The 13,517-nt window shown below is 47.6% G+C and overlaps 2 protein-coding genes across 4 annotated transcripts in view; one reads left to right on the top strand and one right to left on the bottom strand.

Moving 5' to 3' along the window:
- LOC105278232 (zinc finger protein 704) overlaps positions 1–4,171 on the bottom strand; it is a 96,329-nt gene extending 92,158 nt beyond the window's left edge. For both annotated transcript variants that reach the window (XM_011337177.3, XM_011337178.3), the window contains exon 1: positions 3,351–4,171. In XM_011337177.3, the coding sequence (XP_011335479.1) occupies positions 3,351–3,797 (447 nt within the window). In that variant the 5' untranslated portion in view covers positions 3,798–4,171. The remainder of the gene's footprint in view (positions 1–3,350) is intronic.
- Positions 4,172–5,457: 1,286 nt separating this feature from the next.
- LOC105278233 (leucine-rich repeat transmembrane neuronal protein 2) lies at positions 5,458–13,261 on the top strand. 2 transcript variants are annotated; one of them, XM_026972851.1, is made up of 4 exons: positions 5,458–5,939; positions 11,377–11,610; positions 11,714–11,874; positions 11,967–13,261. In XM_026972851.1, the coding sequence occupies exons 1-4, from the start codon at positions 5,898–5,900 to the stop codon at positions 12,598–12,600; spliced, it is 1,071 nt and encodes a 356-aa protein (XP_026828652.1). In that variant the 5' UTR covers positions 5,458–5,897; the 3' UTR covers positions 12,601–13,261. The 2 variants fall into 2 exon arrangements, with proteins under 2 accessions (XP_026828652.1, XP_011335481.1); XM_011337179.3 differs by lacking the exon at positions 5,458–5,939 and adding an exon at positions 9,057–10,564.
- Positions 13,262–13,517: the final 256 nt, after the last annotated feature.

Genomic DNA, 13,517 nt, shown 5'->3' with positions numbered 1-13,517 from the left:
CAACCGCTTGATAAACGCGGCGCGTGATTAAAGCGCCGCCGCGGCCGGTAATCAATGCAATAAGACTCGCGAAAAACTGGACGACGCGGCCGCGCGAATCCGGTTCGCTTTTCCACGGCGCGGCGCGGCGGCGGTTTATGTGAAACGGAGCCGCGCGCGCCTGGTCACGCCTGAGCTGCTTAACGGAGGTAGCGAGAGAAAGAGAGGGGGGGGGGAGAAAGAGGTATTGCGTTAGTGCGTTCCACGTGGGGTCACCCCACGGTAGCCGGTGCGCCGGGCGAGTACTACCGGTATCCGCTTTGCGCGCGTAAGCCGCGCGCGCCCGCTCTCGCGCTTACGTGCGTGCACCGCCGACGCTGCTGCCACCGGCCAGTGCCTCTCGTTACGAATCTCATCGCGCTCGCATCTAGCGGTATCGCGGGCTACGCGTGTGCACCTCCGGCACGCTTCACCGAGCGTAATAGTACGCGTCCTACCTGAGAGATAACTTCTTTCCTTCCCCCTTCAGTATGCGGTGAATTCCGAAGTACACAAGCTTCCGATGTTGGTAATGATTGGTAATATTACTCAAGTGGGATATCGCTTGGTTATTGCGTTAATTTACTTGAGAGAAAGATTTCATCAATCTCTTGAATTAATGTCTTCTCCTCTTCCTAAGAATTTCTATCTTCCATCGATTCTATCGAGGAAGCAATTAGCAAAATCTATCACGGAAAACAGGTTTACAATCAGTATTGTTATCAATTTGACGAATTATTATTAGCACATGTTTAATGTTAGATTATTTTCTACTCTCTATATAGATAATAATAACGCAAAACAATTAAACATTTTTAATAGATTTGTTTTGGAAAAAAATAATTGATTACGATGTACTTGTACTACATTTCCGCAAATGTCCAAAAAGTGCGTGTAGTGGGATGACACGCGTAATTTGAACCGAGAGAGCCGAGAGAAAATTGATGGATCGTGCATTGTTTGACGTCAACGACACGAGCGGCATTTCCTTCTGTTAACCCACTCGTTAACCCGTCCGCTTATCGACTTTCAATTTTACCGTCTCGGGTTCGTAGCGAGATGTTGTTTGGCCCGGCTTCGTAAATTCACTGCGTTTGGCATGGCGACGTCGTTATTGATAACTTAATAGCGTACAAAATAATACCGTTTGGTTTTAAAAATAATTCCGTCTATTTAAACCATTTTGTATTATTACTTAATTCCACATTTATTTTTCCTATATTTTTACTTAATTATTTTAATAAAAACTACTTTTAGTTAATATTAAATGCGCTCAAAAAGTAGCACTGTTAAAAAATCTTAAACAGATGTACGTAAAGATATACAAGACAAGATTTTAAAGATTATTAAGAAGTTTTTATTAAATTTAGCAAGGCAATCAAATTTTACTGTTTTGGAAAGTATTCTTAAATCACTCAAAAATGACCGTTTAAAATAGAAAACGGAGACTGGGAAATATCTTGGAGCGATAAAGACTGTCTGGCCTTAACAACAACAGGGATTCTGAAATATTATCGAATCTACGTTATCATTATCTCATTTCTCGGATGTTTCCTTATCGAAGTGAAAAGCGTAGCATTTCCGCCGAGGACGCCGAGAAGCGGAACAAGGTTACAAGAGGCGCGGTTGAATTGAACACGGTGTGCGTCGCGGAGTTCTCATCTAGCAACGCGCACGAATTGGGATGCAAGGCGCGCGAGGTGAAGCTTTCCTCCCTCCTAGCCCCGTCATCTAACCCGTCGTAGCAGGGGGAGAACGTCGCGGTCATGCGCACCGCGTAAATGGGCCAGCCACTCGATCGTCCACTTTAGGAACGAGGTCACGAAAATTAAATTTTCTGATTAACGATACACGCGCGCATCGGCGTCGGCGTTTTACGGCTCTTTCTTTTTAACGCAGCCGCGTATCTTCATTTCGTCGGCCGCTGGCCTGCCGGCGAAAGCTTTGCAAGCTTCTACGGATTATCTCCCGGTTGCTTTAAAAGCTCGCCGCGTCGCGCCTCGTCGTCGAATTAGGGGAGTCGTGGCGAAATGAACGTGACGAAATTAGATCACGCGCAGATCCTGTGACGCCAACGTCGATGTTATCGGACGAACGTGTTGCTCCGCTCTGTGACGGAGCTGGGCATTCGCGCAATCGTTGTGGAAACGGGGCGGTAGCGCGCGCGCACGCGCACTCGGCCCGCTGTTAACGCGCGTTAACCTGCGCCGATGCGGCGGCGAGACCCGGCGAGCGTGTACCAGGGATGACGCCATGTCTTTCGCATGCGCTACAATGTGCCCGCACGATATTAGCCCTTCGATTCGTTAATCTTCTTAAGGGGAAGCTGGAGTTGCTAGTGAACTATTTTTTCACTATAGCGATGGTAATTGCAGTTTCGAAAATTCTCTTTATTGCTTGTGCAGATAAAAAATCCTTTTCCACAAATGAAGTATAGATGGAAAGAAAGCCCGCTCTACAGGACTGTATATTCAAAATGGAAAAAAGTTAGAAAAGACAAATGCAAGTTTTTCACTTTTTTCCATTTTGAATATAAAGTCCTGTAGAGCGAACTTTCTTTCTATCTATACTTCATTTGTGGAAAAGGATTTTTTATTCTGCACAAGCAATAAAGAGAATTTTCGAAACTGCAATTACCATCGCTATAGTGAAAAAATAGTTCACTAGCAACTCCAGCTTCCCCTTAAAGATTATTACCACACCCGAGAATAGTCTAATCGCTTGAATATACAGTCCGTAACTGATTCCACCGCTCTTATCGCGAATTTTTCTTTTCGAACGCGTCTTTTGTTCCAAGACTATCAGTAGTAGTTGCGATTTTATCAGATAATTGAAACAACTTTCTCCTTTCCTGGAGAAAAGAGCGCTTCTAAAGAATACGGTTCATGTCCCATGAGGTTCAAAGTTCAACCTATTCAAAGTAGCTTTCGAGTTACGTATCCGTTCCTTTTCCGAGCGATTAATGAATTTTCACTCTCGGCAAGTATCATGAAATCTTGTAAAATGAATGATACGTGAAGCACACTGTTGATTCTAATCAAACGTAAAAGAATAAAATTAATTCGGTGGTCGTAATTTTAACAGAGTGTCCCTAATACTCAAAGAGAGAGAAGCGGCAATACAAAAATTAGCAGCACGTGTTTGGACAGCGTTCTTTTGTCAAACGGAATCCACGACGTATAGGCAGTCGCGCGCGTGAAGCAACATCAATGATAAATTCTAGCCACTTGTCTCACGTGCGCCCGCGCGGCAATCAGCAGTCTGCAAAACAACGTGCACACGACATACACACGCTCATTCGCTCACAATGTATAACTCGTCGACGGACTCACCTCTTGGCCGTTCGGGGCAATGACCACGTCCACCTCGTCGAGATGCTGGCGATGCTCCGTGACCTCCGCGTGGATCTCTCTACCGTTGTACGTTAGATAAACCTTCTGACCGGGGACCAACCGGGCGCTGGTGACGGAACCGAAGCCGGGGCCGATCAGGTCGCGATCCGTATACTCGGTGCTGGGGCTGGGCGGGCATCCGCCCGGCACGACGTCGAAGCGCACGGAGTAGAGGGTCTTCGGCGTGACGCTCTTGCCTGACGGCAGCGTCGACGTCGACGATGACGACGACGATGACGGCGACGACGACGACTCGGCGGCAGCGGACGCGGCCTGCGGCGTCTTCACGGCGTAAATCGCGCCGCAATAGTACTTGCCGTCTTCGCCGGACGCGCACACCCTCGTGCCGATTATGCTGCGTTTCGCCAGCCTCTTGCCCGTCGACATTATTCGCGGCTTCGACCGGTGACGCGCGAATCTCACGTTGCGTCCGGGTATGTGTGCCTCACACGCGTCTCGCGTCTCGTGCGTGCTAGGTCCACTTGCCACGCTCACCGCGCCAGGAGGATCACTCGCTCGTGCGCGTCCTCTCGCACCAAGTCCCGTTGCACGACGCACTTGGACGCGCGCGACGCTCCGGCGCGGCGCCCCGTCCCTCCTGTCCACTCGCGACGGCACTGAAGACGCAACGAGCCGTTCGACGTGTTCCGCGGTGGCCGGTCGTCGCCTCCCGAATGCGCGGCTCAGGGTATCCGAGGTATCAATGCCGGACGCGGAAAGACGCGAGGCAAAAGTCCATGGGTCAAAGCGCGTGGGAAGCACGCGTCACTTTCGGCACTCGATGAGCGTGCACCCCCATAAGAACCACCGCGGTCCGCGTGAGCGACTACGTCGCATTCAATGATCGCGCAGCTCTGTTTCAACGCTCCGGGGAAAGACTCGCTTTATTGGGCTTTCTTTCCTTTTTTCACTCTCTCTCTCGCCCTCTTGATTCACCTTTGCGTTTTCTAGGTCATCGTAGCCAGCAAGCAGCTTCTCGCGCTCGCGCGATCACTCCCGTGCAACCTACCACCGGCGGGTGGCGGTTGGAATTCCACGATGACGATCCCCGCGGATGCTTTCTTACGCGCTGGCGGGACGCGGCGGCCGCCGTGGCCTGAACACAGCACTCAGCGTATCAACAAAGCGGCGTGCACCGTCGCCCGCGTTCGTCACGCCGTCCGCATACTCGAGGCACTTCGTGATCGATTCGTGGCGATGCGTTGGCGTGCACGCGGCTGACAGCATAATACGGTAGTGATAACAGCGCGCGCCGATGACGGACGACGGTGGTCCGGGGCTGGACGGCGGCCTGGCCGGGTCGGACTCGTTGTTTCGCACTGTTCCGTACGCGAGAGAGAACCGCGGTACCCGACATGTGACGCACAGCTGAGCGACCGGGAGGGACTGAGGACAGACTGCCAAGCGGCTTTCACTGCGCCGGCCGGCCGCCCGCCCGTCCGGGAAAAACAGCTGATAGATAACAACAAAGCCACGTGACCCGGCCCCGAGCGCCGATTGGCCGCTCGCGCTGACCTACTTACTCCGATTGGCCCACCGCCCGGACAACGAGAGGAACGGGAAAAAATCGCAGGCTACGAGCCTAGGCAGAGAGCGCCTGCTCGCCGAGACGCTCTACTCCGCTCCTGCCCCTTTCCCCTACCTCCCCGCGGTCGTCCATCTCCCCTCCCTCGGAGACGGGCGTGCGTACTCGACGTCCCCGGCGTTTCTGCGAGGCCCGAGACGACGACGCCGACTCTACGTGCTTCTTGCAACGAGCAACGAAACACGATTGCCCTTTGTACGAGGTTGGACGAGTCTCAACGAATGGACGCTAGCGTGCGATAGTTTTCTCAGCGAATCCGTCGTGCTGGTGATCAGCTGTTGACGCCAAATACGACGGCCCGGCGCTTGTTTTGCCCGTCAGCTGAGCTGAGCCGACGCCGCGGCCGGTGACGAGAGTCGCCGGCTGCGCCGCGACAAAGCGCCTCGCTCCGCCGAACGCTTCCCGTCGACGCCCCACGATACCATACTGCGTCCAATTCTCGCGAGACACGTCGCAGCTCGGCGAAACGTTACCACGAGCGATCGGCAGTGCGCGCACCGGCTGCCGAGGCGATCTCGGCTACGCCCGGCGTCGCGTTCATGCGGCGAAAATCGCGATTTCTGCTTCAGCTGTCAGTGCTGGTCGGCCATTTTGCGTCAGCTGAGTCGGTCGGTGACGACACGCGGCGAGTGGAGGGCCCGCGGTCGACCGGCGTTGCGAGGCTCCACTCTGCTCTGCAACGACGCACGCATCGTATATGTTTTATCGTGATTATTTCTCGCTATCTACGAAAATCCATGCGGATGAATTACATTCCAGAGCCAGTATCGACGGATTCGTTCAACGACGCTCGCCGGCGCATGCTCTTTATGAACACATGCACCAGTTGCAGCAGCAGTTGCGAGTATCGTCGGCAGCAGCGTATCAGCTGAGGGCGCCAGTGACGAAACGCGAAAGACTGCATGGTTTATAACAGCTACACGGCATCGCTACGCAATGCTATGGTATCCCTGCGATACGTGATAAACATGTTTTCCTTAATTGAGGACCGTTCCCTGGCAACAAACAGCCCGTCGAACGCAGCGTAAAGCGTTCTCTCTTGAGAAGACACGAGATGTCGAGGTCGATTGCTCGTTAATCGAGATCTTTGTCGCCCGCTGGCCAAATCGATCGCTGTTCGGCGTTGCTCGCGAAGGTAACACGCTTCGCCGACGCGCGATCGTTATGGCGGCGCGGAGGACGCGCGATGAAAATGGCCGGAAGATGTGTTGCGGGACGCGCGGCGGTGGAGAAGCGAAGCAGCGGGCAAGGGGAGGAGATGGACCGGTAAAATAGTAGGCAACGGTCCACGCGTTCCCAGCAGCTTATCCTAGATTTATTTCCGTGGACGTTGCGCAATGTGCGCGCCTCGCCGGTTAGCTCGGTAACCGCTGACCCTCGTTGCGCGCACGGAAGAAGCGCCAAAGGGTAACGAGCGTCATTTGCCGAAGTCCCCCTGCCCCTGTAGCGCTCCCCCTTCGTTGACGCGTCGCAATCCCATTATCTTAATGCATCTGCCGATTCTTGGCTTCGTTTCGCCTCGCGCTACAGCCGCTACATGCGATGAATGCCAGATTTGACAGCAACGTGATACTTGTAGTTGATGACACGTACCTGCAACCGACGTCGTCAGATCATCTGAAAATTCTGCCAAGCGGAGGCGTTTCATGCCTCGATACGCCTTGGCTTTTTCTCGACTCTGTGTTGATCATTGCGGAAACATAATTTCCGCATTTTAATAGTGTAAGATCTGGAAAGACAGTCGAGACTGACAGGTCGTATAGAGGATCGGAATGAAAACAAGTTGATGACAACAGTAGAAGTATTGGCCGTACAGCCTAAGACCTAGGCGTGTGAACCAGGGATCCCGGATAGTTCGAGTTCAAATCTAAGGCAGTCTCCTAGTTATTTTTCGCCTCTTACAATTCAGAAGTGGGATAAAATCCGCTACCCCTCGAAGACAGTTGAGATTCATCCGCTACCCCTCGGAGAGGAGGGAGTTGAGAAGCAGCTGGCCGGTAGTGAAGCCTGAACATGGAGGTCGGGACGGACTCAGAGGAGTGAACCAACATGGAGATTGGGAAGGACTCAGAGGAGTGAACCAACATGGAGGTTGGGAGGGACTCAGAAGAGTGAACCAAAAATGGATGTTGGGAGGAACTCAGAAGAGTGAACCAAAAATGGAGGTTGGGAGGGACTCAAGTGGAGTGAACCGACGATTTGGAGACATTCGGGGACGAATGTAATGTCAGGCTGGCCGAGCTGTAAGATCTGGAAAGACAGTCGAGACTGACAGGTCGTATAGAGGATCGGAATGAAAACAAGTTGATCACAACAGTAGGAGTATTGGCCGTACAGCCTAAGACCTAGGCGTGTGAACCAGGGATCCCGGAGAGTTCGAGTTCAAATCTAAGGCAGTCTCCTAGTTATTTTTCGCCTCTTACAATTCAGAAGTGGGATAAAATCCGTTACCCCTCGAAGACAGTTGAGATTCATCCGCTACCCCTCGGAGAGGAGGGAGTTGAGAAGCAGCTGGCCGGTAGTGAAGCCTGAACATGGAGGTCGGGACGGACTCAGAGGAGTGAACCAACATGGAGATTGGGAAGGACTCAGAGGAGTGAACCAACATGGAGATTGGGAAGGACTCAGAGGAGTGAACCAACATGGATGTTGGGAGGGACTCAGAAGAGTGAACCAAAAATGGAGGTTGGGAGGGACTCAAGTGGAGTGAACCGACGATTTGGAGACATTCGGGGACGAATGTAATGTCAGGCTGACCGAGCTGTAAGATCTGGAAAGACAGTCGAGACTGACAGGTCGTATAGAGGATCGGAATGAAAACAAGTTGATCACAACAGTAGGAGTATTGGCCGTACAGCCTAAGACCTAGGCGTGTGAACCAGGGATCCCGGAGAGTTCGAGTTCAAATCTAAGGCAGTCTCCTAGTTATTTTTCGCCTCTTACAATTCAGAAGTGGGATAAAATCCGCTACCCCTCGAAGACAGTTGAGATTCATCCGCTACCCCTCGGAGAGGAGAGAGTTGAGAAGCAGCTGGCCGGTAGTGAAGCCTGAACATGGAGGTCGGGACGGACTCAGAGGAGTGAACCAACATGGAGATTGGGAAGGACTCAGAGGAGTGAACCAACATGGAGGTTGGGAGGAACTCAGAAGAGTGAACCAAAATGGATGTGGAGGACTCAGAAGAATGAACCAAAAATGGATGTTGGGAGGAACTCAAGTGGAGTGAACCGACGATTTGGAGACATTCGGGGACGAATGTAATGTCAGGCTGGTCGAGCTGTAAGATCTGGAAAGACAGTCGAGACTGACAGGTCGTATAGAGGATCGGAATGAAAACAAGTTGATCATAACAGTAGGAGTATTGGCCGAACAGCCTAAGACCTAGGCGTGTGAACCAGGGATCCCGGAGAGTTCGAGTTCAAATCTAAGGCAGTCTCCTAGTTTTTTTCGCCTCTTACAATTCAGAAGTGGGATAAAATCCGTTACCCCTCGAAGACAGTTGAGATTCATCCGCTACCCCTCGGAGAGGAGGGAGTTGAGAAGCAGCTGGCCGGTAGTGAAGCCTGAACATGGAGGTCGGGACGGACTCAGAGGAGTGAACCAACATGGAGATTGGGAAGGACTCAGAGGAGTGAACCAACATGGAGGTTGGGAGGAACTCAGAAGAGTGAACCAAAAATGGATGTTGGGAGGGACTCAGAAGAGTGAACCAAAAATGGATGTTGGGAGGGACTCAAGTGGAGTGAACCGACGATTTGGAGACATTCGGGGACGAATGTAATGTCAGGCTGGCCGAGCTGTAAGATCTGAAAAGACAGTCGAGACTGACAGGTCGTATAGAGGATCGGAATGAAAACAAGTTGATCACAACAGTAGGAGTATTGGCCGTACAGCCTAAGACCTAGGCGTGTGAACCAGGGATCCCGGAGAGTTCGAGTTCAAATCTAAGGCAGTCTCCTAGTTATTTTTCGCCTCTTACAATAGTTTATACACTATGTATATTTTCAATATCTTTTTACATAATTTTAGTCTCAATCTACGAAATAAATCTTCATTTCAGAATCTACTACTTGTAATTATTTTATTTAAATATTTATTTCATTAGATACTATGTATTTTCTGTTATCTAACAGTTACCGGAATATCGGTCAAATCGTTGCTGACTCATGTTTCATTTCATGTTTCAATGTTTTTCTTGTTCCACGTGCTTTGTCTCGTGTTAGCCATACATTAGCACTTACTCATCAATGTCTAGTCCAAATATCACGCTCAAAAACATGTAAACAAATCCGTTCTCGTCTGAAAAACTCGTCTAATAAAAAAGAACCTAAACGTATTCAGATTTTTTCTCTCTTGCTTTTCTGCATAATTTTCAATGTATTCGATTGATAATTATCTCTTTAAACAGTTATTTCATCAAACAATTTATAAATATTTATTATCTTGAATCTTAATTTTGAAAGATTAATGTTAACAAGCAAAATACTTTTTACATTTTAGATTATATTTTTTGAGAAAACTTCCTTATTTTTATGTTTTAAATTATTAATTGACTAAATGTTTATTTACCGTCGCAAGCTAATTCAAATGTTAACTTTACACATGTACATATTTAAAAAATTATTAAGTGATTTCCAGAGAATGAGCTTTTGCTTCTTCCGAATTTTTCTCCGTATTACCGACATATTTATACAGAGAAAGTTCGGGCGTATGCTTTGCAAAACTTGAAAACTTGAAGAAGTTTGCGTCGTTCCGCTAAAACCGGGTGTACATTTCTCAGTAGGCCGCATAAGTTTTTACGGTCCTTCCTTCTGTCTTGCAGTAAAGCACTTTTACCGGAGTACGCCCCGCTTTACGACTGTCCGTGTCATTGTTTGTAAGCGTTGATATCGCGCTTTGTTTTACAACATTTATCCAAGGAACATCGAAAATGTATGGCCTTGAGTCTATGCCGATAAATCTCGACACGTTTTAGAGTTTCGTCTTCATATCTTGTCCTCCGTCATTATCAAGAGTTTCAGTTCAGGTTTGACAAAATGATCCCACACAAAGGATTACTGCGATTTCTGGAAAACGCGAGGTAAATAGCGACTAGGATAACGCCAGTGTGTATGACGCGTCCCAATCGCGTTACTCGCCGCCTCGTCATGCACGTTGGTAAGATAAGATTACGCGGCAGTACACGACGGTTTCGTGGCTCGCGAAGACGACGCGACGATGCGTATCGGACGCGAAACCTCCAGATACCAATAATGATCCGTCAAACGGCAGCGAAGTCGTGAGTCTAATTCCCTGCTGGACATTTTGAGCGGTTTTTTTATCATGACACGCGAGCTAGTCAGAACACCATTCGTCGTCCTCGTCCTCGACGTGGTCGTAATTGGCGTTTCGGTGCATTCCGCCGGATGGTGCCCGTCATTGTGCGTGTGTGATACTTGGTACGGATTGCAACACGCCTCCTGTAGCGGCCGCCATCTTTACAGCATTCACACAGGTGCACCGAGCACGGTGCAGGCCTTGGATCTGTCGAATAACTCGATATCCCTTTTAAATAATTACGAGCTGATGGTGAGTACGGTGGTGAGCAATTGCGACGCATATCGGTGACGCCCGCGTATTTTTTTCCCTTGCGTAAACAATGCAATCACACGTAAGCCGGACATGACCATTCTCCCATCGTTCAAGCGAAGTACCTGAAATTTATAATTGTGTTTTAAGAATATTTCTCTCGTTGTAAGTTGTATTATCTGCATCAACATCATTTCGATCACTGAGGAATTCTACGAACCTCCTTCATTCGCGGAAATATATTTCGTGTAGAAAACAGTACAAGGAAAAAAACGTTTTGCTACCGTAGCTAAATCATGATTTGCCAAGCCTGTTTGCTGCGGTAGCTAATTTCTAAATTACAGCAAAATGAATAGCTGCTCTTGCAGCTAATGAATAAGGAACCTTACCTATAATAAAGTAGGTGTCACAGCTAAGATTTAGTTGATATATTACGACTGAAATTTACTTACCACACGCAGGTTTTAGCTACTTTCTTTTCCGTGTACGAGCTCGTACCCTAAAGTTTTACAATAATGCTCATGAAGCTTTGTTGTAAATTTTGAATAATAAAAGGAGAAAAATGTTTTTGTGAAATATATTCTTTCAAGATTTCCTTTATAGAAAAAAGAACTTAAAGAACTTTTACGACGAAGGATTCTATGCATTCTATACACATAATGTATCGTCCCGTTGCACTTTAATGGCTTCCTTTAGTGCCAGATTTATCTAGTATTATTTTTCATTGAGGTTTCTTTAAGCAACATCTTCGGACTAACACGTTTGTTATGAGGAATTATTTACACGTATAACATCTGTTTCGTGATTTTTAGGAAGCAGGATTGTCGCAGCTTAAATATCTCAATCTTTCTGCGAATACAATTAGCGAAATTGGGCTAAATGCTTTTACTGGATTATCTGAATTAATGGTCCTGGATTTATCCCACAATCATCTATATTACCTCCTGCCGGATATTTTTATATCAACAACGAATTTGCGCATTCTCAGACTGTCGAAGAATAATTTTGACTCTCACATACCAAAGTTGGAGTGTCCTTGGCTCACGGTAACAATGAATATAATTATACAATTAAGAGCATAACAAATAAATGCTTTTAAATTGCATAAAAAAATAATACCTTTATTTATAACAATGTCATTTCACTTAGGAGTTAAGTCTGGATTCGTGTGAAATTAGTCATGTGCCGACAGATACGTTCAATGGCCTTTCGTACCTTCAAAAGCTTGATCTCTCCAATAACTTGATGATTCAATTGGATACTATTGCATTGGATGCGTTACAATTCTTAAGAAAATTATCAATAGAGGGGTAAGATGATCGATCAGAAATATATATTACTGATAAACAATCTAATAATTAAAACAATATCCTTATAAAAAATAACTGTATTCTTCCTTTAGAAATCCATGGTCCTGCGACAAGCTGACGTACGACTTGCAGATGTATCTGGCCCATCGAAACGTACAGTACCAGGCGATATGTGCAAAGGGCCCAGAGCCGAAGAAGTTTGAGAAGATGATCGCGTACAGCCCACGGATCAAGTACGAGAAGTATCGGCCCGTAATAAAGTCGGGCGTCAGAGACTCCGTGATAACGACCAGGAAGAACGTCGTGTCCACGCCGACGCGTGAGAACGCGCCTGCTCGCGGTAACGCGACGGACGAAGGGAGTTTCGCGGGAACGTTAAACGCGCTATCGCCCTACTGGTTCTTCACGATCGGGTTCCTGCTCGGTAACGCGTGCGGCATCTTTACGTGCTACATTTGGCTCACGCAGAAGATCTCGTGCTGTCGCGGATGTCGCGCGCGCGACATCCGACGACGGGGCAGCGACACCCAAAGAATCTCCTTGTTGCAGAATCTCTGGCAACTTGAGGATTCCGCCCTCGACGAGAGCGGCACGACATCCTGCCCGGGCACCCCACCGCCACCGTATCGCGAAGTCATGCTGCGCCCGGGACTTTACCGTAATCCATCCGTTACGACGAATTTGAATAATAATTTCAGTGATGCAGCCGGCGCTGGATACTCTTAGCTACTAAAGATAATTTATTATTATCGATTAACGTGTTGCTTTGAGATTTGATGTGCGTGCGGCACGTCGACATGTTCATTGCGTTCCACGTTTATCGCATCGCTCGCGTGAGAGACAGGGAAAAGGGACGAGAAGGTGGAGCAATCTCTTGCGAAGCATGACTCTGTAAGATAAAGAAGATTTCAGGGTTTTTTTTAATTTAAATTAAGCTCAGGTTTTCTTCTAAATTAAAGTAATGTATTTATGATTAGGAGAATACGCGTTTATCACTGAAATAAACTTTGTTAAATCGTCAAAAATGAGAGCTGAATGGCTTTTTGCATTGTCTGTGCTTGACGATAGAGTGCACTAACAAAAGCGCACAAATGGCGCGAAAGACAAAAGGTACGCTCGAGTAGACGAATGCCTTTGCGCTTGTAGTTCTAAAAGGATAAAACGGTTCAAATTGTTTTAGAAAGTTATCTGATAACAATACAAAATACGCATGAAAACGGTTTGAAATTCGAGTACTCGTCATAATCGCTTTTGAATAAAATAATAATCTTGCGCGCGCATTGCAACGACTGTAACGTTCGTTCGACCGGTTTGTCTGTTGAAAGGTGGTGCCATCTTGAGTTTCGGCGCGATGTTTGAACACACAGAAATCAATTCAACTGAAAAATTTCATTTTTAACACAAAGAAAAAGAAGATACAAGAACTTCGAGATGAAAGTTTTATCGCACTCGATTTTAATAGTGTTAACTGATTTATAATTTATAATACAGTAGAAAATATTCCGCGATACCGATAATATTAATAAAAACGAGATCATAAACAACGTAAGAGCGCTGAGTATGAATTTTATTGCGTCTTTAACAAGTAAACAAGTAATCATTGATAATGATTTATTATTAAATAATAAATCTGTCTTTCCTCT

Source organism: Ooceraea biroi, chromosome 10 (genome assembly GCF_003672135.1).
Source record: "Ooceraea biroi isolate clonal line C1 chromosome 10, Obir_v5.4, whole genome shotgun sequence".
NCBI lineage: Eukaryota > Metazoa > Arthropoda > Insecta > Hymenoptera > Formicidae > Ooceraea > Ooceraea biroi.
This window is presented reverse-complemented; position numbering and strand designations above follow the sequence as displayed.